The sequence below is a fragment of the Euprymna scolopes genome, chromosome 6 (assembly GCF_053919585.1).
Source record: "Euprymna scolopes isolate OS-2025 chromosome 6, ASM5391958v1, whole genome shotgun sequence".
Taxonomy (NCBI): Eukaryota; Metazoa; Mollusca; class Cephalopoda; order Sepiida; family Sepiolidae; genus Euprymna; species Euprymna scolopes.
Window position 1 is genome coordinate 84800973 of NC_136487.1, and position 27562 is coordinate 84828534.

General features: G+C 32.4%; 1 protein-coding gene across 2 annotated transcripts in view; it reads right to left on the reverse strand.

Annotated features, from left to right (window-relative positions):
* Nucleotides 1–27562, reverse strand: part of LOC145277756 (signal recognition particle receptor subunit alpha-like) — a 69195-nt gene continuing 41633 nt past the window's right edge. Inside the window, exon 14 of one of the 2 annotated variants that reach the window (XM_080129473.1) lies at nt 1–155. In XM_080129473.1, the coding sequence (XP_079985599.1) occupies nt 123–155 (33 nt within the window). In that variant the 3' untranslated portion in view covers nt 1–122. Of the gene's footprint in view, nt 156–25585; nt 26198–27562 lie in introns of those variants that run through there. The other variant, XM_080129472.1, reaches the window with a different exon arrangement.

Below are 27562 nucleotides of genomic sequence, written 5' to 3' on the forward strand. Positions count from 1 at the left end.
AACTGCCGAGAAAAATATTCTTCACGGATATTGTATTTTGAATGAAATCCATCCCCTTCATGGTGGTTGCTGATTTATCGTCACAAGAAAACGTTAGGCAAAGACATCTTCGAAGATCTTGCTTATTGCTTTTTAAGGTTGGAATGTATTAGATTCTGAAAAAGAAAAGAAATGGAATAAATAAAATGGCAGAGAAAATTGATAAGGAAAACTTATAGAGTTTTTCTTTTTTAAAATATCGGATTAAAAACGTCTGAATGATTTTACTTTAATGCAGTTATATTAGTGATGGGACGATTCCAATACAATTGCTGATTCTGTATTAAATTATTAATTCCGGTTCTTTATAAATCTGTAAACATTTAACTATAAAATTGCTATTTTTTCTCCCAATTACCATAATCACATGTTAAATGTGCAGATATTTTCTCAAACTTAAAAACACACTTAATCTATAGCTTTTAGCTTTATTGGTAGTTTAAAAATAAATATTTATTATTACTACCAGAAGTAGAAGATTTTGTTTTAAACAAAAATAAAAAAAAACAAACAAAAAAAAAAAACAAGTGAAGCATGCATGGGCCCATGAATGCACAGTGGACGAAGCATAAAAAAAAAAAAAAAATGACTGTTCATCATTTGCCCCACCCCCACATTTAGCCCTCAGGGGATGTCAAGTTCTGGTGAAAATGAACAAATGGTGCGGTTTTAGGCCTTAACATGTGTAAATTTGAGTTCTGCACCATGCAAAAAAAGACATGACAGTCCATTATTTGCCTCCCCCTCCCATTTAGCCCCAAAAGTCCCCAAGGCCTTAACATATGTAAATTTGAGTTCAGCACCATGCAAAACTGATAAATAGACATACACAGAAAATTTGGGACAAATATGGTAAAATAGTTATAAAAATGGAGTGTTTTATTAGCCCCTAAAAAAGCTCCTGGAGCACACCCAAGAGTTATCACGGAGACAAAGAAAATTATATAGAAATCAGTTAGTTACAACTTTTCAGAAAGTTTTATAAAAATCCAAGGCATCAATTTTTTTAATGAGCACAAAAGTGTCAATTTTAGCCATTTTAACCTGAAAGGCACCCCTAAGGTGCAATCAGAGTTTTCCTGGAAAATCCATTGTTACTTTCTCACTTATATCATGTTTAATGTTTGTGCAAAATTTCAAAAAATTCCAAGGCGTAGTTATTGAGAAAAGTGCGGACAGATGAACGGATGAGGGTGAATTTACAGGTCCACCTTCCTTTTGTCAGGGGACCAAAAAAATGGATAATTAAAAGAATCGTTTTTGGCATCGGAAAATAGGCACAAATTTTTCCACTTCTGATACTCCAAAATGTTCTAATATTTTCAATTCTTGATTCCAATTAATTGTCCTAAAACTAGGAGTTATGTACTTAAAATATGGAGCTATTAAACTCATGAGTAGAAGGAGAAAGAAGCAACCTTAGCAGAAGTTAGTATCCCTAATGATGTTGAGTGAAACAGAGCTGAGAAGGAAAAGATAATGAAATACCAAGGTCTTACTATGACATTGGGAAGATATTCATCATTCCAGTAATTATAAGAGTAACCATACTCATAAAAAAAATTTCAAAAACGACCTGCACATATACCCAGTGAACCAAGTGCAAAAGAGATACTAACAATTGCGCTTAAAGGGATGCTTATAAGCTTTAAAAGAGCTTTTGGTTGGAATGTATAAGAGAGTGAATGAATGTTTGGTACCCGGTAGGATGCTCAATCCTCAATAAGAACAAAATGATAAAAAAAAGTATTTAAACATGCATGAAGTTGTCTAAAATAAAATTTAAGATAAAAAAAAAAAAAAAAAAAAAAATAGAAAAGACTCTGGAGTTGGTTAGCATGGACAAACTCCTAGAATATTTTGTAACATGGACGTCAAATGAACAGAAAACAAAGCCCTTTTATAAACAACAAAATGTATTTATTTGAGTGACCTACATTGTTGGATTTTTAGTCAAGATCAAAGTGTAGTATCTGTTCTTCAGATGCTGCACTTCCATTTCTTGTTCTCTTTCGGTGGAGGATCAGTCCTTCACGACTGAGACAATTTTTTATTTTTGTATCTTTTCTCCACGTTAAAAAACGACCCTGGTATCTAACTCTGTCCCGTCGGGAGGCATAGTAAATAGGTACATTGTTGGATATAGGTAGCCAAAAGGCAAGACAGTGTCAGAGTAAAGAAAGGAAGTAAGTTAGTGGGCTGTCATTTCTTTTCAAGCTAAGTTGGTATAGCCATGTTGAAAGAATGAATGAGCGTTATTAGCTTAGTAGATGTAGAACAGTTAAAATAGCAGGTTCGGTTCACAGGGGAAGGCCAAAGAAAGCATGTGAAAAAGTGATGAAAATGGACTTTAGATGAAGAGATAAATAAAGACCCGGACAGAGATAGGTTAGTGTGAAAGTCAATTTTTTAAAACCGTCCAATGCATCCCAGCATATAACAGATGTTAAGCCAAATATGATGATTTAACTTTTGCTGAAAGTCCCATCTATTTTTTTCTGCTAAAATTCTCTTTCCTACAATCTTTTCTTCACAGAAGAGACATTGCTAGTATTTCATTACTCTATCATTATTTTCATAGTAGGTGCTCAAATGAACTCCAATCTCTAGTATCCCCCCCCTAAAACATTCTCAGCAAGAACTCGTCTAGTTATAACCACTGTAAATAATTTTTCTTTTTTCTACTAATGTATCTGTAGTAGTAACGCTCACTTCAAAAAAGCAAAAGTTATGCTTTCTCTGCTGCCAACGCGATAAAACCAGAAGTTGCAAGAGATGTGGCGTGTTTTGTAGAGAAGGGCAAGATAAGTGATGTGAAGTGGTGAGAATTGCTGAACATAAATAGTCAAACTAGAGTGGAACCCTTTATTTACTTTATGGGGATAGCGTGCCCTTGTTCTGTCAGCCATGATTGAATAGAGGTCCTAAGTAATTCGCAAATATATATTTCGGACCCGTGGCACAATGGTTAGAGGACTGGGAAAAATCAATTGTAAAAGTGGTATTCTCCTGAAGGTTGAAGGTTCAATCCTCAGTGTAGGCGACCGAAATATACATTTGCGAATTACTTAGGACCTCTATCCAGTCATGGCTGACGGAACAAGAGCATGCTACCCCCGTGAAGTAGATAAAGGGTTCCGCTCGAAATTTCGTCCAAATTCCTGAGTTTGACAGAAACATTCCCAAGTTCGACAAGATACACCTGAAGAAGGTCAGAGGTTATATCGACCGAAACGTGAAAATCGCACTTAAGATGAGAACAGTAGTCCGATGAATAATGATAATACATATAACCAATCCTCATCTTAAAAATTCGCAAACGTAAATTTAATATTGTTTTTTGGGTTTGTATTACTGTACACATAGATTCGAAAAAGTTGTCAAAAAACAAATATATAACAAATAAATGTTATCAAAGGCAAGATAAGTTACTTTTCTACCAAACTGGATATATTTTTCGTGTTTTTATTCAATGTAACATGTTTATTTAGCTCGAAAACCATACAGTGTTTACCGATGTATTGGAACATTCAAGATGGTGTCTGATTCTCTCTTTAACACGGTAAGTTTGGGAAAAGATGTTATAAATAAAAAACCGGATAAAATACTGTTAAAAACTCGCTCAATATATGTTACCGTGACATAGGTTGACATATATTCGGCGGGTTTTTAATAGTATTTTGTATAGTTTTTTATTTATAACACCTTTTTTCCAAACTTACGGTGTTAACGAGGGTGTGAGACGCCATCTTGAATTTTCGAATACGTCGGTAAACACTGTATGTTTTTCGAGCTGAATAAATATGTTACATTGAATAAAAACACAAAAAATATATCCAGTTTGGCAGAAAAGTAACTTATCTTGCCTTTGATAACATTTATTTGTTATATATTTGTTTTTTGACAACTTTTTCGAATCTATGTGTACAGTAATACAAACCCCAGAAGTTTGCTTACGTAAAATTTAATTTAAATTAACCACGTTGTTTAACAAATAAAAAAAGAAGAAATACTGCAAGATGAAGTTTCAAAACGATTAAATGTGTTTTATTTTATAATTTAAAAGTAAAAATATTCAACAATAAAAATAAAATTTTGGTTTAATTTTGCGTCTACACAATAATTCAATCATATGCATCCTAAAATTACCTTTCGATCCCACCTTCCTCAGTTTATCCATAAACCTTCTACGGTTTGTGCCTGTGTCGTTGGATCTTGTGAATCCACAAAGTTTTTTCTTCGTGGATCACATACGCCATGATCGAAATGATCAAGGCCTTGATATGCTGCCCAGCCGTCTGAAATTATTCGCGCACTGGGACGAATGCACGTTTTAATTATTAGGAATAACGTATCCCGATCCCTACTGTAAACAAACTTCTGTTTATATTTAGCAAGTTTGGTTCTAAATGCACTTACTGATCCGCGCTATGTTTTACATCGTATTTTCAAGTTTAATTTAAGTTTTATGATATGCTTTTTTTATTATTATTCAATTGTAAGGTTAAAGTACGGAATAGGTACAAAACACCCTCCTCCCCATGTTAAGAATTTTTTTTTTTTTTTTTTTTTTAAATAATAACGTTATTGCAGCACGGATCAATAAGTGCATGACGAGTACTGCAAGTTTTACTTTTAAATTATAAAATAAAACACAGTTAATCGTTTTAAAACTTCATCTTGCATTATTTCTTTTTTTATTATTTGTTAAACAGCATTAAATTTTACGTAAACAAATATTACCGGTGTCGACCGAACAAGTCCCTTTTAGTGATTACATAGTTCGAGGCTATTTGTACAACTAAACGGCACATCTGTCGAACGTTGACATTTTGTTTTCGAACCTTAAAAAACTAAACACACAAACATCGAATATACAGTTCATTCAATTTTGTTCCTAGATCCAAAGAAAACCATTTTTGCACGCTCCTTTATATATATAATATATATATATATATATATATATATATATATATATATATATATATATAAACAAACCTATAAAGATATTTTAAAACCATAAAAATTAATGAAAAGGTTTTTAAATCGCGTAAAAGAAGTGCTGGAAGAACATGCGTTTAAACATAAACACGGCTTATAGCGTGTTTTGAAAACGCCGTTTTCAATATGTACGTCTTAAATTTGTTCAATTGAAGAATTAAAGTGTTGATAAAATAAACAAATACAAACCCGAATAGAAAAAAAATACAAATGTTACTTCTGTGTTCAAAGTCCAATCATTTGATGCTACCCCTTCACTTGATGTATTAAGTTTTTCTTCTAAAGTACTAAAATTCGGAAAATAATATAATGGCGGTTTTTATAAGGGGAAATAATTCTTGCGTAACCAAACATTAAAGAGCGTTACGGTTGTTCCACTCCCATCTAATGCCACCCGTGTGAAAAAAAAATAAAATAAAAAAATAAATAAATGAATAAATATTTGTTTATTGTCGCGATCAACATCCTCAAACAAATCATAGCCCCCATCTCCTCATATAATATTTTTTCAGGCGATTACGTGTGAATACTCTGAAAAAAAAAAAAAAAATCGTGTTGGAAATAATAAAAAAAATAAAAATAAAATAAAACAATTTTTTTTTTAAAATTTAGATTAGGGGATCAATTTCGTTTGTAAATTTAACATAAAACGATCCCCAATTTTCTAGCTCTTCTAGCGTTATAGGACAGTTAACCAATTCTTTTTTCTGTTTTGCTCTGGGAGATAAATTATGTACGCTTTGAAGGGTGGTAGAACGCCAGAACGGTCTCTTATGTTAGGCGATTCACGTGTGCCTCGCCCGTCGGACTTAGGATTAGGGATAAAATATATATACTCCAAAAGTTTGAATAGCCGGAAAATGGGAAGATCATTTTTACATAAAAATCATATACGAAACTAATCCATGACTGTAAATTATTAAATATTTGTGGTTATTCTGCGTATTTATTGAGGCAAACGAGTTCAGGTTTTGAAAGTGATCGAAAGTAACCGGTGTTACTTACCCTACAGAAAAATGTCCTTTATTTAATCTATTATGATCCGTATATATTATTTTATTACTATGAAAAGAGAATATTCTTTTCATTGTTTTGACTCGAGTATATATCCGACACAGTTAACCACAGTTAATAAATCAAGAACCACATTACTAAGTGTGTCAGAAATTTCGTAAAAATAGTGAATAATTCCACCCCATCTTTCCAAGCTTATAACTCCTCGAAAAATGTAATTCAAGCCCTAATTTTTTTTTCAATTAAAGGAGCAAGGACCAAGGTTTCATTAAAAAAAACAAAACAAAAAAAAAAAAAAAAAAACAACGTGTTTTTTTTGTTTAAAAAAGGTTTTAAACTTCGGACTTTATAGGTAAATTTCTAAAAAACAGTTTTTTTTTGTTTTTTTTTAATTTGAATATATTATTTATTGACCTTTTCTCTTCAATTTGTGATATATAAGACTTTGGTACATAAATTAATCATTTACTTTTTAATAGACATTTCAAAATGGGAGGCGTGAATTATTCGACCCCCTGTATTTCCAAGCTTATAACTCCTCGAAAAATGTAATCCAATCCCTAATTTTTTTTCAATTAAAGGAGCAAGGACCAAGGTTCCATTAATAATAAAAAAAGAAAAAACAAATAACGTGGTTTTAAAAAAAGGTTTTAAACTTCAAACTTTACAGGTAAAATTCTAAAAAACACTACGTTTTTTTTTTGTTTTAAATTTGAATATATTATTTATTGACCTTTTCTCTTCAATTTGTGGGTAAATTAATTATTTACTTTTTGGTGAGTAAATTAATTATTTACTTTTTAATAGAAACTTGAAAATGGGGGGGGGGGCGTGAATTAAAAAAAAACGTTTGTCTAAAATATTATATTCGGTTTATTGGAAAGAACATAAAATTTCACATTGACCCTGAAAATATCGTAAAAATAGAATCAATAGAAAAATTTTGATAGATTTTTAAAGTTTAAAAATTGAAAAATATTGAGTTCGGAAAATTCATTACTGTTTTAAAAAAAAAAATATTTCTATTACTTTTAAAACAACTTTAATAGTTTATTTTGGAAGTATAATCCATAAAGAAAATAAATAACCCACTTTAAACAGAGAAATTACGAGATTTTTATATTTTATTCGCAGTTTCGTGTTTGGGGTGTCAAAAATTCCTACAAAAATTCTGATACAACTACGACCATTACTCTATCTAAAAATATACAAGATATTAACTTATATATACTCGAGAGTCAAAATAATGAAAAGAATATTCTCTTGTCATAGCCCTAGTTATTACTACTGATTATGTAGTTTCTTCTTCTTGAGTTCGCCATGTAATTGCCTAAAAAGTAGAATCGCATTTTGTGAGTGGGTGGAGGGTAGCTGAAGGTGTTAATCTTTAAGTTTACCAAAGATATATACAGCATTTCAATATATATATCTATATATATATATATATATATATATATATGATGATGATGATTGCAACGTCTTGTCAGACGAGTGCCACTCCCTCAGACACTTAAAGTCCATGAGCCCGAAAATGACTTCTATCGCCACAGGACCATTTTTATAGACAAATGCCTGAGGGAGTATCTATACACAGATGATGTTACAGAGTCTTAGCTTTGTACGACAGCTAAGTCGCCCTCTCAGTTCAAAATGTTGAGATCCAGCAACAAGCGAGAGCAAGATAGCCAGCAACAATTAAACTGCAGACCAGCTTAATGCGGGTACTGGTCTCCCGCTTTATGGTTTTTTTAATCAGAGATTTGCTTCTCCTAGAAAGGTTGCCTTCACCACGGCTTACGGGAGCCCTCTCCACCCCAGCACACACATACATACACACAAACACACACGGTGCTAGTTGGCCATTGACCCCAAAAAAGGGTTCATTCGCCCTTTGGAAGGTCTTGTTTTTAATCCTTCAGGGAGACTAGCCACCCTCCTCACCAAACAAGTCTGGTGGGGAATCAGTTTAGTCGCCGGTGACCTGACCATGAGGCAGGTAGTACTGGGTTACATGGTACCAATAGCATATGACATGACCTGACTCTCTCTATATATATATATATAATTATTTTTTTACTATAATAATTAAATACCTACAGACACTAGTGTTTCATCCTTTCGGGATTCTTCAGTGCAGGGTGTCACGATTACTACCAGTCGAACGATTCGAACCCCGCGACACGAGACATCTCTGGCTCGATTAGCGGAGACCGTATCAATTCGGCTACTATTAACCATGTGAAATAGAGTTGAATTTTAAACATTTTAATTTAAATGTTCATTACGTCAGACAGACAGTGATCAAATCGTTATACGATGATCTATGCATAAGAGCTAAATTGACCGACTTTTAATTCAACGGAAAGTGCTCAACGATAAGAAACGAATTTCTTAAAGGGACTGTCATAATTATTTTTTTACTATAATAATTAAATACCTACAGACACTAGTGTTTCATCCTTTCGGGATTCTTCAGTGCAGCGTGTCACGATTACTACCAGTCGAACGATTCGAACCCCGCGACATGAGACATCTCTGGCTCGATTAGCGGAGACCGTATCAATTCGGCTACTATTAACCGTGTGAAATAGCGTTGAATTTTAAACATTTTAATTTAAATGTTCATCACGTCAGACAGACAGTGATCAAATCGTTATACGATGATCTATGCATATATATATATATATAGGTATCCACATACAGTACTGTTTCGTTGGTATCACAGCCCATCAGTGCGATTAGACTAGCACCTTTGCCTAGCCGAGGATTGAATTTACAACCATCACATTGATAGTCGGCAGTTTTACCCATTGGCCCATGGGATCGGTGCTCGCAAATGACCTCAACAAATGTCCATTTAAATAAACACTGGCCCACTGCTTTTACAGTGCTCGAGCTGCAAACAAACAGTGAGCCTCGCTTTATAGCCAAATAAATAACGGGTGAGATACATTTACGAGCATGCTCTACCCAAAGAGGGGGGCTTAAAATATAGTCATCCACATAGAGTACTGTTTCGTTGTATAGTCCAAGATATATATAACATTCCAATTTCAGGATCTGTCCCGGCTTCACTCTTATAATGAAGAATAAAAAATAATTTACAGTGATCCTCATTCGCGGTGGCTAAGGTTGTTTACAACATGGACTGCAAACCTGGTTGTTCCAAGTTCAGTTTGTTCCAGATAAACACTTTCACCAAACTACACATCTGACCTCATGTCTAACCTCCTAGCGAGGAAGAAAATAAAATAATTAAAGCTATATAGAACTATATATATAACAACATTTGCAGACATCATTAAATCCAAGTTTTGGGGGGTCTCCTCATGCAATAATGGATCTTCCTGCTATTTCATTTTGATTTCAATTTGAATTGGCAAAAAACAAATTTTGATAGTAAAACATTTATATCAAAACTTTTAACCTCCCCTCTTGCACTCACAAATATTATAAAAGCTTATTTTAAAACTTTTGAATCTCTGTTACATATTCACACCAAGAACTTGTCTAGTTAAAACCGCAGCAAGGAACTTTTCTCTCTTCCATTGCATACCTGAAATGAAACAGAACTTCCATGAACAGAGTTTCTTTTAAGAATTTTCCATCTACAGAATACATTAACATGAGACTGCTTCCCTGCTGACTACAACATAATCCTCTTCAAGTCTAGTGTTAACTTGTGTGTCTACTTTCTTAAAGCCAAGATTCAATTTTAAATAAAAAAAAAAAATGACATGGAAAACACCATTAAGAATTGGATTCTAAATCTACTTTCTACTGATGATAATGAAGCAGAACCAGGATACACTTCTTCAAACTCTGCTGAGGGTCAAGAAGCTCAAAGTGAAAGTAAAACTGTATTTTGTTCAAGCTTGTTTGATGAATTAGCTACAGGATAGAATGAGACTACAACAGAAATACAAGAAACACAATCTAAACTCAAAAGGAGTAAATACCATATTCATAAGTGCATAAAAGAACTTGATCGTTGTGTAGCTTTACCACTACTCTCAAGAGATGATGATCCATTTCAGTGGTGGAGAAATACCCAGGAGATCTTACCACTGCTGAGTAAACTGGCTTCAAAATATTTAATCGCATCACCTTCATTTGTGGAGTGATAATGTGTATATGCCTACAAGAAACAGACTGTGTCTTGAGAATAGAGAAACTCTAATGTTTCAGCATTACAACTTAAGAGTATTCAACTTTAAATACTGATGAGACTATGAGAGTAGAGGTGGCAGGCAACAAGTATAGAAGAAGAAGTAGAGCAGCATCTAGTAAATAGCAGAAGTAAAAATCACAGCATGCTCCAGTGGGAGCAAAACTTCAGCTTATAGTGACTCATGTGCTATGGATTACAAATTATAGGTACTCTGGCGTCACTAATTTGTAAGGGTGTGAATTGGCGTTCACAAATTCATAATTGAGATTTTTTTTTTTTTTTTTGTTACACAGTGATCACCACTTATCAAGGCCCGGAAGCCACTCAGGGATAAGGGTTATTGCAAGTACATTACGTTAGTGTGGAGATTTGATGAAGTGTTTACTTAAGGGGGCGGTTCATTAGGAATTTGTTAACATTGGACTTGAAGACATCCAAGTTGTAGTCCGGTGGGAAGCAGGCAGATGGAACAGAGTTCCACAGGCGTGCAGTTCCAAGAAAGAAGCTTTTTTCATGGAATCCGTGTTTTGATTTAGGCACAGATATAGAGTGGGGGAAATTTTTCAGTGGATGCAGCTAGACGGGTGTTTTTCGTGAAAGATTGGTGAGGGGGGACCAGAGATTGGAGTTCAGACGAGCACCTGCCATGAAAATAACGATAAAACAAGGATAGGCTCGCAACGTCTCTTCTGTGGGAGAGAGGTTGCAGGGTAGAGAAAAGGGCATCCCCCACTAAGCCATGAAGTCTATTTTGTACTCTGTCAAGGCAGGATAGGCTGTTTTTAGCAGCTCCTGCCCAGATATGGCAACAGTATTCCATCCTTGGACATACTTGGCTTTTATATAGATAGAAAATTGCATCAGTAGTGAGATATCTTCTGGAGCGGTAGAAGGATCCCATCATCTTTCCAGCGACCTTGGCAACAGACTTGATGTACATGTTCCATTTCAGATCAGGAGTAAAGGTCAAACCCAGAAGCTTGTCAAAACACGGGGCCTCACCCAGACGAGAGCCATCTATTTCAATTGATGCCAGATGGGGATCAGAGCGTTGATGATGTAAAGATAGAAGCTTGGTTTTGGATGCATTAAAAGTGACCAGCCACATCTTCCCCCATTGTACCACGTGCTCAAGATCAGAGGAGAGAGAATTAAAGAGAACTTTGTCATTTACGGCCTTTGATGTGTTGCCATAGATGGTCGTGTCATCAGCATAGATGTCAACGAATGATTTAAGTATGTGTTTAGGGAGGTCATTGATGTAGATCAGGAAGAGAGTTGGGCCCAGGATTGACCCCTGAGGGACTCCAGCATTTATATTGCAGGCCTCCGATTTTTGTCCATCTACCACTACTCTTATGAGCCTATCGGAGAGAAATGATTTAATGATTGAGAAAACATTTCCAGTTATACCGTAGCTGGAAATCTTGTGAAGTAGACCCTTATGCCATACCTTATCGAAGGCCTTTGATATGTCAAGAGCAATTGCCCTAGAAAGGAAGCCTTTGTCAAGAGATTCACTAATCCTGTGGGATATAACCGTCAGCACATCTGCGGTAGATCTTCCAGAGCGGAAACCATATTGTGTGTCACTAATGTTTAGGACCGAGGTCGCATGTGCAGAAATCTCTTGAAGTCGAAAGTAGTAGAGTATCCCCAGGACCATTAAAGGTAAATCTAATGAGATCGCTGATTGATAGAAAGATGTCACCAGATCATATCCTCACATACATAAAATAAAATATAGGAATATCTTTGGAAAATAGCGACACTTCGCAAAGAATTCGAAATCACTGTATTAATATGAAATAAACAATATTTATTTACATGTTAGGAATATTAATTCATATTGTTCCAACGTAAGTGTTTTCTTGTAATGAGTATTCATTATGCAGGACTAGCTAAATGAGGATTTCGTGAGAATAGCATGGAGTTTAAACATATTTACATATTTTTATGACCAGAGTGTCACATGTGGCTTGAAATTAATGTGATTATTTTCTGAGAGAAAAACAGTCATTAAAGCATGTAAGAGAAATGCGTGTGTGTGTGTGTGTGTGTGTGTTCATCACATAAAAAAACAGTAGTTCGAAATAACATTGTTTAAAAGAAGAATTAATTTATCATTTGATGTAGTAATTTTCCATGATGAGAATTAAGGGTTGTGTGTGTGGCATGCAAATTCATGACAGGGGATTTTAATGCCACCCAGTGACGGAGTTTCATTAACATCCAGTCTTGGGGAAGACAAGAGAAAAACTGGAAAAACTCATTTGATTTTCGCAGCAAATAAAATATATAACAATGTTCTTGAAAATCCCAGCCTGTTTACTGTATCACTACACATAGAAACGTAACATAGTTCCTTTGTTAATATGTGTGCGGGTGGTCAAATCGTAACCTTGTGGGCTTACGCGTTCTGATACTTGTGGGCGTTGAAACGATGATTCCTATGAAAATGTTCCTGTCAAAGATTTGTTCTGGCCATATGTAACGATCACTACAAGCTTATAGTTATTCACTTAAGAATTGGAATTAACTCAAAAACTAAAACGTTGAAATGTTACAAAGACAGGAATGGTACGATTAAAACGAACAACCTTTTGTGCTCCCAAATTTATTTTTCTACATAGTCATTACTAGAGCTATGACAACAGCATATTCTTTTCATTATTTTGACTCTCAAGTATATATCCGACACAGTTAGACACAGTTAATCAACTGAGAACCACATCACTCTATATAAAAGCAACTAAGAACGGCCAGCTGAAGATAAAGGTTGTGTGCCCAGAGTATCAGAGCAGTAGTTTCCAATAACCAGGAAGCGTCTGGTTACATTTTGAGGGGTCCACCACTAGACAGTTAAGAGTGTAGCCACTGGGACTTAGGGTTAGTGTGCATTTTCTTGCCCGTGTGTACGCCTTGCATTGCATCTATGGTACTGTGAGCCGGGATTCAACGATGCGACCAGAGGAGGAGTTTACAGGAGCACTCAATAAATAATGCCCCTGACCCATTTTCAGTTGTCTGATTTAGTTAAAATTTTACATGTGCAATGATTTTATATCTCCATGGGTTATGCGGCAAAGTACAGTTCTGAACTAATTGTGGTTTCTGATTTAAAAATGTTCGAACTAAATCATGCATGAAATGGAGCCTGCACAGTGATCCTGTTTTTGTAGTTGAAAAGACGCACATAGGAGATTTTTGATGAAATGAGAAAACGTGCAATAATAATGCCCCATCATACAGGGTGGAACGATAAAATTGTCGCCATAGAAAAGACGACCTGATTTCATTTCCATTTGCTGAAAACCATGGCAGAATATCTACTAGTTGGCCGGTTGTGTACAAATGTTAAGAGTGATAGGAGCCTTCTATCATGTCTGAAAGTGACACAATGTTCAAAGAGTGAGATCAGAGATACACCGCTGTACAATTCATGTTCTCTACCGATCCAAGTTATGACAACAGGACCATTGCCAACACCCTCAAAATGCATCGCTAGATTTGTGCCGAATAACAGGAACGTGCCTAGGCTGATGAAAACAAAGTTTTCGGCTATGGTTATGGTGTGGTTTCAAGTGAGGGCCAAATCATGCCACCTCACACCAAAGTGTACCTGGATATGCTGAAGAGTGTAGTGATCCTCTGGTGCAATCAGGTGGCTGCTGGAAAATCCTGGGTATAGCTGCAAGACTCAGCGCTGGCCCACAAGTCCAAAGAGACCCAGGCCTGGCTTTAGAAAGAGTGCTACGACTTTGTACCCTTCTCTCACTGCCCCCCCCCCACCTCCTTTTCCGACCTAAACCCGCTGGACTACTTCGTTTCGTCATATGTCGAAAACATCACCAGCATGACTTCCCACAACACCAAAGCTAGCCTGATCATCGCCATTAGCCGAATATTAGCCAAGCTCCTGTCGGTGCTTGTCGAAAAAGTATGCTCCCAGTTCCGGACCTGTATCGAGGCAGTGATTAAGGCTGAAGGTGGCTACATTGAATAGATGTCAGCTCTACTACATAATCAAGTTACCTGAATTGATTTTTTCAATAAAAGTTTTAAAATAAAACTGTAGTGTTGTTTTCTTTAGGGCGACAACTTTATCGTTCCACCCTGTATGACCTTGTAAAACACTGGCATCATAAATTCACACATGGCCGAAAATCTGTGAAAACAGCTCCCAGACCTGGTTAAGAGGTCAAGATTAATACAGGGTCTGTGGAAACTATAATTCATTACTATTTGCATATGTATAAGGTGTCTGCCAGATGAATTCTCAGGTTGCTAAAACCTTTCCAGAAGTGAGAGCACAGTGAATGCATAAGATAAATTTAGAGATGAAAAGAAGATGAGTCAAAGATTTTTCAAAAAGATGATTATGCAGGATGAAATCTGACTATCACCATGATCCAATCAATGCAGTGGAAAAATTTGGACTCACCACCTCCAAAGAAGGCAAGGGTGCAACCCTTTTTGGAAAAAGTCATGCTCACAGACTTCTGAGACCAGGATGAAGTAGTGATAGCAGATTTCCTGGCAAAGGGTACTACAATTACAGCTTCACTTTAGAGGAAATTAAGAGAAGCTATCCAAATCAAGAGGTGGAGCAAGATCAGTAAAGGTATCCTCTTCCTGCAAGACAACAAAAGCATGAGCATGTAGCTATGAAATCTTCCCCATCCTCACTACTCTCCTGACCTTGTACCTTCTGACTCTCACCGCTTCCCAGTCATTAGGTTGTTTTTGGAAGGAAAGAATTTTTCATATGATGCCACCTTGATTTCCAAAGTTACGTGGTTGGAGGATCAACTTGGGCTGTTCTACAAAAACAGTATACAGAGTTGCATGAAATGATCGGAGAAATGCATAATTCCGAGTAGTTACAATATAGAGAAAGACTAACAACTGTGCCAAGTTTGATTGCTCTTCTATATGAGAAGTGGGCATTACTTATTGAACAACCCTTGTATCTAACAGAAATGTGTGCAAGCCTGTTCTATTCTCACACAAAACACGCGTTCACATCTCAAGCCACTTTTCTTGTCATACACATACGCGCGCAAATACACACACGTAGATATATTCACGTTCACATACATACACGCGCAACGTCACTTCCCTTTAAAGGAAATCCACACATGTGCAAGAGACCACCAGATACAACTACAAAAGCAAGAGACCTGAGCTGTTTCCTTCTTTTCAATTCGGCTCCCGATCTGAGCGGTTGACGGACCAACTGTTTTCTTTCGCTTCACGTCCCCTGCTACTGTGTGGGGCAAGAGCCAACAGACAGTACGTACACCTTCCACACTTTCTCTCTCCATGGCCTTGATTGACTTTCTCTCTCTCTACAACAATAGACTTTCCCTCTCACCAGCTAACAGTGAGACACGCGCCAAACTGAATTGACTTTCTCACTCTCTCTCTACAACAAGACTTTCCTTCTCACCAGTTAACAGTGAGAGACACATGCCAAACTAAACACGTTCTGTACACTTTTCTTTCATTTGTTTCTTCATGAAATAAATTCTAGTTGAACTCCTAACACTTATGCCTCCCCTCCTCGATGTACATATTTCCAACTTACCTGACAAGCAGAAAGAAAAAAAAAAAAAAAAAAAAAAAAAAAAAATCGCACTGTTGAAATCCCTCTCAAATTTTTTTACTGCTTTGTACTGTTCAGAATGCTGGCCAACAACGAAGAGACAAAAACTTCAAACATGTATGAATTATTTTTATGAGGTGTTAACTTCTTTCATGCCTTTCATTATATATAATTTTAAGAAAAAAAATAAGATTGAACGAAAAAAAAAAAAGATTGAACGAAAAAAAAAAAGATTGAACGAAAAAAAAATTAAAAAAAAAAAAATGAAATAACACGTAGATTTTGTATAAATATCATTTATTTCTTACATAGAAATAATAACTTTTAAAGTTTTTTTTTTCTTTGTCCAACAACCAGTCAATATAAGGGTTTTAATTTTTTTTTTTTTTTTTATTTAAAAAAATTTTTTTTTAGTCAATAGACACAGTAGCAAAATTGGGGTGGGGTAGGGTGGGGTGGGGTGGGGGAATAGGTCTATTTTGTTGGATTTATCATGTTCACCCCAGGTATTGCTACTGAGCCTAATAATGTAAGATCCAATGATCCATTCCAAAACTGGAGAGGATAGCAAGTAGTTCTTGAGTTAGAAGGAAGCAGTCAAAAACAAAACACCCAGAGAAAAAAAAAAAAAAAAAACTTTCCATCAAACCCAAAGGTTGGTAAATCACTCGGTCAATGGGTGAAAGTGGAGCAAGTAGCAAGAATGGGGAGGGGCATCAGCCCATTCTCCAAATTTTGAAAAATATTTTTTTTTTTTTAAATCTTGGAAATGTCTTCCATATTCTTCTCTCTTTCACAAGATTCAAAATGTTATTGCATTAAAGGCAAAAAATTTTCATGTGATAAATAATGGTAATAACTGATAGATTTTAAAGGGGGTGAGTGGATTTTATTTTGTTTTTTTTCTTAAAAAAAAAACTTGTTTAAAATTGTTTTTTTTTTTGGTTGTTTTTTTTTTAAATAAAGAGGTAATATACATTTTGCATGCTTAGAGAATATAAAAACTATTGGTGTACATAAAACAAGCAGGATAACAAATTAGCCTGTGATAGAATTGAAACTACACCAAACTCAATTTAAACTTTGACTTTAAAATCCTAAACCATCAGATACATTTTTTTTTTAATGAGTGGTGGGGGTGAGAAACGTAGTTCAATAGTCAAACAAACTATCAAAGTAAAAACTATGTTGTGGTGAACAAGTTTGTTCTTGTGGTCTTTAAAAATGTAAGAGAGAAGAATAAAAGACGGGATTTTTTTTTTATAATTTTATTTTATTTATTTTTTTTTATAATTCTTAAACTCATTTTATATCTTTTTTTTTGTCAAAAATTATATACAGTATTTGTTTTTTTTATTAAAAAAAAAAAAAAAAAAAAAAGAAACATGGTGGGAAGGGAACTTTATATTAATGAACATAATGAGTTATAATAATCATAAAACCAACTACTGTGACAACTTTAATAAAATAAAAACAAATAAGTAAACGAATATACATGTGGTAAAGTCACTCATTCTTTCAAACACTCATTCTTTTCTTTTTCTCATCCATTTTAAACCACAATAACACTATTTTTGTACAATATGATAAAAAGGATATTTGAGCATGAATAAAAAAAAATCCAAATTGAAGGAAAACAACTCAAAATATCAATAATATAATAGATAAATAAGAATTAAAGTGCTTTTATATTATATATATATATATAAAAAAAAAAATTGGAGTAAAAACAATATTCTTTCTCGACCTTTGGTTAGATTTCCGAAAGAAAATTAAGGGATTGTAATGGGAAGGGGTGAATAAAATTAGAGACAAAACAGACAAATAAGAAAATTTGCAATTTCAGATGGTAAAAAAAAAAAAAAAAAAAAATCTTTACAAATTATCCACCTTTGCTAATAAAAATATTTTTTTAAATAATCTTTTCAATCTTCACTTTTTCAGCTATTATAAAGTTTTAAGATAGAATTTGAATGCCTACTAGACTGTCCTCGAGTGTCTAAGGTATCGAGGAACAGGAGTTTGTCAGAACAACCGAACATTAAGATACTTCCAACAAATAAACACTGACTAAATACTCAAAATACCAGTATTCAAAGCCCAAATAAGATCACTGTGGTAGGGTTACACCATGCTGGCTTATATGAGGAATGGTGCTGCTTCTCCCAAGTGATGTTACTTCTAGTAACATAATTAAGCTGGATACTCCACCAGACTAGATGAATTCTTGTTCTGGAATCCAGTAAGACCAAGAGACCATAAGAAAGATGATATATAGTTAACTGATCAATTGGAGAGAGGAAAATTAATGTTATTCAAGTTTTTACTAACTCACTGTTTGAGAAGTAAACAATTGAATTTAATAAAACACTCTGATATGTATGTATCTCATGTTGAGACAAGTGTAAGCCACAAACAGAGCATTTCTTTATTTGAGAACATTGAAGTAAAATAAAAAAGTTTACTAAAATATTATTTCACTCAAATTTAGTAGTATTTTATAAACTTTTGAAACTTAAAAAAAAAAAAAAAAAAAAAAAAAATTAGCAGTAGTTTCACACTGGGATTCATTTAGAAAAAATAAAAATGTTGAAAAGTCACAATATACAAAAATTCAGATTGTGTGTTAGTGTAACTAAAACCTATTTTTCCCCCTTGTATTTTACTTAGAATTCATCTAATAATAATTTAAAATTACCTAAAAAAAAAAAAGAAAAAAAAAAGATCATATTGCAACAGTTTGATTACAAGATAAGAAATGTTTGTATGTCTGCCAGAAAAAAAACATTTGACTCAAATAGCCATTGCAAGTTTTGAAGAGAACCATAAGTTCAATCATGTTTTAGAATTTTAGAGTTTTAGAACACAGGAGTTAAATATAATCCCCAAAACCATTACACTAATTTTGAAATTTTTGCGAGTAGATTTTATGCATAACAGCAGATAGTGTACACATATACTGATGGTTAGGGTTATATAAAAAATATATATTTGAAAATTAAAATATATGCAATCATTTATATTAATGAAGCACATGTAAAGATTTTTGTATTTTAAAACTATGAAGTTATTCTATTTACAGAAAAAAAAAAAAAAAAAAAAAAAAAAATTAATAGATCAGAATTATCTGAAGAAAATGGATTTGTCTTGGTTGGTTTGAAATTGTTTTATAATCCATTTCTTCAACTTTCTTTTAAAGTTTTCAACAACATTCTGCTTAAGTGTTATTCAAATGCAAAATGCATGCACAGTGTAAGTAATATTTATAAATTCTGGGCTAATATTGGAATTTCAACCAGTCAGCAATTTGGTTGTCGTCTGATAAAAATCTACACAAAAACAAACATGTGAGGTATGAAGAAAAGTTTTTTTAAAAAAGTTAGAATTATTTTTTTTTTTAATTTGTAGAAACGAGTTTATATAGATTAAATCACGGTGAAACCCAAATATCTCATGAAGAAAAAAGACTAAGATGTAGATTGATTGTATTATTATATTAGATAACTATAAGTTATAGAAGTTGAAATTAATTTAATAAATAATAAAGAAAAATCTATTAAAAAAAGCAAAAGAACATTTAAGCTAAGCTGCCATTTTGATAAAATTGGAATTTTGTATTAAATGAATGGTGACTTGAGCTCATCAGGTTGAAAAAAAAAAAAAAAAGAACTAAGTTTAAATTTGACATCTCAGACAATCGAAAATAAGAATTGGTTTCGTTTAAGAAAAGTGTTGCAGATTCAAGTGACGTCACATATAGTGTCATGTTAAACACATGCCTTACAGAAACCAGCACAACTACAATACTCAATTTACACTTGCTCAAAATTAAGTGTAAAATATGTACAATTTAAGGTGCTATTTTATAAAATAATTGTTTGTTATATCAGACTAAATTATAGATGTACAGCATGTTCACATTGACACACTGGCCCTCATTAATTTGCTGAAGTTAAACGATAAAATATGTCAGTACTAAACGGGTGATCATTTGGGAATACCAGGTGCTGTATATGTATACAGGTGGTGATAGGTCTCTGCAAAAACTAGCATAGTTAAAACTATCTCTCTTTATTGGAATATATATGCTACTGGAGATTGCTTGAGAATTTAATATTCACTAAAAACTTTCCCCTTGCATCAGGAAGCTTGAGCTAGTTAGTCTTACTTCATATATTATCTTGATCACTAGCAAGCTATTCAGTTGACACAAAGTCATCACTATTTTAATGAAAATCATAAAATTCAAAGGAGTTTAAATCACATGTTAGAGAAAGAGTGTTCTGAAGCATTTTTTGATCGTTTTCAAGATAGACTTGACAGGAAACTCTTACTCAACCCAGGTAGTCGGACAACTGAAGTAGTCAATAGACTAAATCTAACCTTATATACTTGTTACAATAAATTACACATTTCAATTAGCAACTTTCAGTTGTGTAAATAAAATTCAGATATATAATAAATGCAGTTGGGCTTGATTTTTATTTTATTTCGCTTACAACAGTGAGTTCTTGAGATTAACAGATATGAAGAAAAAACAATCTTGATTTTGTTTTTTCAAAGAATAATGAAAATTTATTGAAAAGTTGCAGTCAGGAGAAATTAATAATAAAAAGACTTCTATTTGGATACCCGCCGCCTCTCCAGCAGAGTTAGATAGGTTTAATTACCTCAAAAAGGAGTATTTTAGATTGATACAAAAATAAACATTACAGTCTAAAATTTCTTCATTTCCTGACTGGTAAGAGAACAAATACACCTTGATCTTAGGCAGACTTAAAGACATAAGGTCCGTTTTAATGCGGAGAAAACCCAGTTCCACAACAGGAACTCTGGATTGGGGTAAAAATAAAAATAGCCTCAGTCTAGAACTTCACTGACTGAAAACATAAGATGAAGTATATAACATCAGAACAAATACTACATTTTTCTCTAAGCCAATTGAGTTTTTCATTTTAAAAAAAAATTGCAAATTGCCAATTGAAAACTAAAACAATTAGTTTTATTTTTTGTTTTTAAAGAATACTTGAAAAGAAGGAATTTTTAATCTTAAAACAGAAAAAAAATTTTTTTTAGTGTTTCTTTTAGATAAAACTATAAAAGATAAATCTGTAAGAATGTGGAAATTGCATAAAAAAACCCCCCAAAAAACACACGCACAACACACATTTGTATTATTTAGTCTTCAGACTATAGTTCGCATCTTGAGTGTCATTTTCAAACAATGTAACCGCCGACCATCTCCACATGTATCTGGTCAAACTCTAGAATCGGCATGAAATTTTGAATGGAACTCTTTAATACACATAGGTAGTATGTTCTGGTTTTATCAGCCATGATTGGATAGAAGTTCCAAGTAATTCGCAAATGTATTTTCTAACTTAGGACTTCTATCCAGTCATGGTTGATAGAACGAGAGAATGCAACTCCTGTGAATTAAATAAAGTATTCCATTCAAAATTCTGTGCAAATTCCGGAGTTTAAGATACACCTAAAAAAGGTTGCAGATTATATGAACTAAAACATTATGAAAATGATGCAAAGTGAGAACAGTAGTCCAAATAACCTAATAAGATGAATAACCAATCCTCATCTCAAAAATTTAGAAACAAAACAAATATTTCAATAGATTTTTTTTAGAATGAATGTAAATATGAAACTTTCATATTTTTAGTTTGTCAAATTGGGTGTAAACAATAGATTTTATAATTTTTAAATTAAAAAAAACTAAAAAGAAATGAGAGAGAGAGAGAGGAAAAGAGAGCAAAGCCTCTTCCCAGTTAGCACCAATGCAGCAGAATAAATTTTTAAAAATGGGGGGGAAAAAAAAAAGATGAAATTATGATAAAGCTATGTGAATAATTAAAAATCAAAATAAAATAATTAATAAAGTTATAATTTTCGAAAACTGATGAATTATTAGGCACTCCAGTTGGGCTAAACTATATAAGCAGGAAATAAATATAAAAATCTACATGATTTTGATATTTAACTAAATACAGAAGTTTTTTTTTTTTTTTTTTAATTTTTAGAGAGATGTCCAAGCATTGTTTTAAATGGCTTGTCTGTTGGTCCATGACATTTGATACATAAATTGAATAAATACATCTAAAGATGGCTTGATTTTGTTTATGGCATGTCAACCATCTTTGGTTTATTTAATGCTAAATAAAGCTGTTAAATATAATTCTAGATTATTTATAATTAATTATTCTGCATAAGTAGAATAATTATTCATATTCCTAGAATACACTGCTCTCAAAAGACACTGAATTACTTTTAAAAGCAAATCTGACAGAGGCATCTAAAGAATATTTCTCCTTTTAAAATATTGAAATATAGATAAGCTTTTTATACTTTTTAAGATGTATTCCTTTAATAGCAGAAGGAGTTTTCAAAAGGAACCAACCCCAAAACAAATAAAAAGCAATATAAAGCAATGAAAAGCAAATGAAAGCATACTGCTCTGGTGAGAACAATGTTAAAATAGAACTTACATGAACAAAGTTATGGAATGAGAAAGACTTTAATTTAAGATGATGTTTAGACTATTAGAGGCTGAATGAAACAATCAAAGTTCGAAATCTAAGGAATCTAATATCTAATTGTGCATGTGACTAAATCTCATTAAAATCAGAAGTAAAAAATCTGTTGTGAGAAGATGCATATTCAGGGGGGAAAAAAGTATGACTTCCTTAAATTAATCTGTACAGAGGATCCTTCCTATCAAATTTAATATTTGTAGATCTAATAACCTAGAAGTAGTTAGACAATTTTTGTATTTGTATCTAACATGTAAAGTTATCTTGTAAAATTTTAAAAGTTGAACCTAAATAGCATTTAAGCCGAAATAACCACTTTTGCTCTTGATGAGCCAATTTTCATTTGTTATTGTTGCACCATGTTATTGACACTAATAACATATTTAGGAACTAATAACAATTCTTACTAGACAATTTCTTGGAAAATCTGTGGAAAGCCAAAACAGAATTATCCACAAACTAAGAGTTATAAGATACAAAAGGATTTAAAAAAAAAAAATATTGTGACCTGAATCAAGTGTATGTATGTGCATTATAAATATCTAACATTTTATTTCATGAAACATTTTCAAAGTAGCAACATTGAATTCAACAGAAAACCCATTTGTTAATGTGTAATATCTAACATTACAAATTATTTTGTTGGATTTTCGAAGTCAGACTCAAATAGCATTTAAGATGACAAACTTTCATTTTATCATTTTAAATAGCCAATTTTCATTTGTTATTGCTGTACAATGTTATTGGCAATATGATATTGTACTTAGGTAGAATAAATTTAAAAATTACCTAGTTTGGCCCAGATGACAACTAATATGAAACTCTTTCTAAATAATTACCAATAAGGATAACCATTACAAATATTATAAGAGTTGTATACCTTAAGTTTAAAAATGTGTAAATAAATAAAAATTAAAAACTAAAAGGTCTTCCTCACATCTTGGGTAAGGCAGGTAAATATAACTAGTATCATATAACTCAAAAACTAGACACAAGTAAATTAAACATTCAAAAATATGTCACAATTTAGCTATTAGTACAATCTGAATTTTTAAGCAGAACAGGGTTTCAAAATTTCCTTAATTTTAGTCCGATTTGTTTTCAAATATCCCTTTTTAATGAACAGGTTAGAATTGTAAGATCTAATCTATTTTGTTTGTCATCTATGTATAAATCAAAAATATTTGTATAGAAAGATTTTATCAACAGAGTTACATTTGTACAGGTGAATATCTTTGCAAATTAAGAAAAAAAAAATGATAACATTAAGAATAAATAAAATTTTATGGAAGCAGCACTCCAAAAGTTGCAGTAGACAAAAAAAATCTTAAATTTGTATATTGCTAATGTTATTTTGTGTATAATGAACTTTTTTTTTTTTTAATCTAAATAGTTAAATAAAGAATTTAAGTTGCAAAATAATTTACCCTGAATTATCCCATTTCTGGAGGAATAGAAATTGTTTATATTTTTTTCTGCTAATCTTTCTAATGTTAAGCATTTTTGAAACATTATTCATCACAGGTATTATTTAATATAGATAATACAATACATACACAACATGGTGTAACCATGTCAATATTCAATATGTATCCTTAGAGGTTTTAGAACAGCATTCACAGCACACTTTCACTGCAATTAGGATATTTGAAGATTATTATTATTTTTTTTTAAATCAAATAATTTTTTTTATGAAACTATCAAGATTTGTACATTTGCACTATAAAGAACTTCAACAGACACAAACAACGAATATTAGAGAATATCTTTGTTAGCTTTGATAGAATTATCTCCCTTCACTTACGTAAGGCAACACACATTCTGTTATAGACATGTATATTGATGTCAACACTTGCATCAGTATAATATGTCTATAGGACTTTGTTAGATGAAATCTAGTCACCGCAATGCATATAATAGAAAATGTCCTATAAAGTCTCTAGGAAAGAAGTTAACCGTGATGGCTTAATGAAAATATTAATGAAAAGATATCAAATTGTTCTCAAGTTAAACGTGCTTACTGATGTTTGGTATAATCCCTATGTTGAATCAAAAGTATATTTTTTTGTTTTGTTAGATAATTTTCATGAAAAAAAAACAAAAAACAAAAACAAACCTATTACAAACAATTCATCAACAGATTGCTATTTTATCTATACCTGGAGAGGGGGAGTTCATGTGGAAGTAATTGTAATAGACCTGAACTCTGCTTGAACGATTCAATAACTTGGTATATGTTACATCATACATTTTTGATTTATCAGCCATCTAAAACGTTAATAAATACATGCACCCTTTTCTTTTTTTAAATGTGATTTTCTTTAAAACATTAATCTATGTCAAAAATTATTCATGGTATAAGCAAATATTTAAAAAAAATATATATAAAAAAAATTGAATAAAAAGAAAAATCACCCATATTTGCATAGTGTATTTAAGCAGTTGTTGAATTGACATATCTCTTTTTCTACAATGATTCGAATAAATGTTGACAATACAAAATGTTTAAAGTAAAAAGGCAACAAAATATTCAGGTGCATTAAAGAGATCAATATATTCAATGTAATAGATCTACTAAAAATGAGTCTGCTTTTATTAACCATTTTAATATTTAAAACTCTTCAATATTTATTCAAAGATTTATGGCAGATTTAGACTAAAGATATATCATCCCAACAATTAGTTACGTAATAGTCATTTTTTCAGTGCTTGCATACTCTCTAAATCAAACACATTTTTGTCATCTGACTCCACCCCTACTCCAAAGAAAAATACTTCAGTTTATTCAATCCTTTTGATACAGGAATACCGAACAAACTATTAACAGGTTTGGCATTACTCAAAATCTCTGAAAGAGATTAAATATTGCCCAGCTCAATTTTTTTTTGCAAGAAAAATGGGTGAAAAATAAAATAAATAAAATAAAAATTGTCTTTATATTTTATGAAAAAACGGTTTTCCTTTTTGAAAAAAAATTTAAAACAAAACATAACTAGAATATTTTTTGCCCATCCACCAAAATAATATTTTTTTCTTTTTAAAAAATATTGACATTTGACTTTCATTTAATCACACACAGACACTTGCATAGAGTATTTTGAAAAAGGGGGAGTAGGTAGAGTTTTTTCCTTTAAAGAAAGGAAAGTAAGAGGGCTTAGAGAATGTAAGAGGGTTAAGAGAATGTAAGAGGGTTAAGAGAATGTAAGAGGGTTAAGAGAATGTAAGAGGGTTAAGAGAATGTAAGAGGGTTAAGAGAATGTAAGAGGGTTAAGAGAAAGAGGGTTAAGAGAAAGTAAGAGGGTTAAGAGAAAGTAAGAGGGTTAAGAGAAAGTAAGAGGGTAAAAATATTAGAGAAAGCAACAAAGAAAACAAGTTGAAAATGTGTCGGCTTGTAGAAGCATCTTGGAATGAACTGAAAATATAAAATAAACAGAAAAACTGTTTTGAAACATGCTAGGATGCAGAAAGAAGAATTTTTTTTTTCTTTTTTTTTTTTTAAAGTTGAAATACTTATAAATTTCAACTTAAAAGAAAATTCTTTTTTTTTTTTTGCATCTTAGCATGTTCTAAAAGTTTGTTTATAATACATTTTCAATACCGAAAATATTTAAAAGATTATCTTTGACTTTTCATTGGTTGAAAATTCAAAAGTCATTTTTGACAAGAGGAGGAGGATTATAAACCAAAAGCATCTCAGGCTTTCAAGAGGGCATGGACAACAGCTTTGGCATTCAAATTTTTTAGGTCAGTGTAAGTTTGGCCAGTACCAACGAAGACAATAGGTTGACCAGTTGTGTAAGTCATGGAAATAGCTGCACCAACCTGTTTAAGAAGAGAGAGAGAGAGAAAAGTAAAATTATATGAAAATAAAAATTAGCTGTTGACACTACAATGTCTGATTTAAAAAAAAAAAAAAAAAAAACTATAAGTGCATATTTATACAATACTTAGGCATCAGTTGTAACGTTGATAGAGATAAAGAGTTTACAGAAGGATAGTATCGTTTTGAGTTGGCCTCCAGAGATGTTATCGACTGTTTTCTATGTATTCCAGCACTACGTGATATGCAAAATATAGCCTTTCCATCGTGAATGACCATTTGTGCATGGCAAGGAGCCACATCTTTATCTGTGTTACCCTGTTAATGACACGACTGATCTAGAGGAGTAAACCGTGACCACAAATCTTTCTATTCCATGGATAGCAGTAGTTCCAGTTACACTCATTAACAGCCTGATCTGGTTCTGATAATAGCACGGCTTGGCAAATGATCATATATATTTGACAATAGAAAGGCATAACTATCTCAGTTAATGGAGTACCAGACTGTATACAAGCTTGGCATGCAACATATGCAATAAGCTTTAAGAAAAATACCTTTCACCATCAGTTGATCGAGGACACAAACCATGACAGATATTGTATATTTTGTCCATGTATTTTTGTTTTGTAATCAATTTCATTTTTTGGGAATAAAAATAGGTTTAATTCTGCAGATTAAACAAAATACAAATATTGCTCACATATCAAATGTCAACATGTTTGTCTATTTCGTGTCTTGTTATTTAGAATGATGCATGTATTTGAAATGTTTCAAATGATACATTTTTTTTCATGACAAGAAAATATGAATTGAATGAAACACTTGGTTATTAAGCCTTACAAGGTTGAAAAGGCATTTATTTTTATTTATTTATCCTCCATTTTATAATAAAAAAGACCAACGTATTTATTTGTATATTTTTTTATATAAATATAGCATATCCATCCCATCACAAAATAGATAGTAAAAAAAAAAAAAAAAAAAAAAAAAAAGATCTCATTTTCTAGCTTCTCAAATGGTGAAGGGAAGTTAGAAAGCAAATAGCAAGAAAGACAACCCCTGCTGCTATTTAAAATGACTTCAGAAAAGAATCCCCCACTAAATTAAAAAAGGAAAAAAAGTTAAAAGTAGGTGTTTTTTTTTTTTAAGTCATCAAAAATAATAAGCAATTTTTTCATATATGAATTAAGAATTACACTTAAAAAAAAAAAAAAAAAAAAAAAAAAAGAAATCTTCATGATGTATGTACTCACGGAATGAAGATGTCATATTTAAAAAATTGTGTAAATTGATGGAGTAGTCTTTATTTCTTTTTTAAGAAACTCAAATTTTAATACGGAATTTCACTAAAAAGATAACCTTCT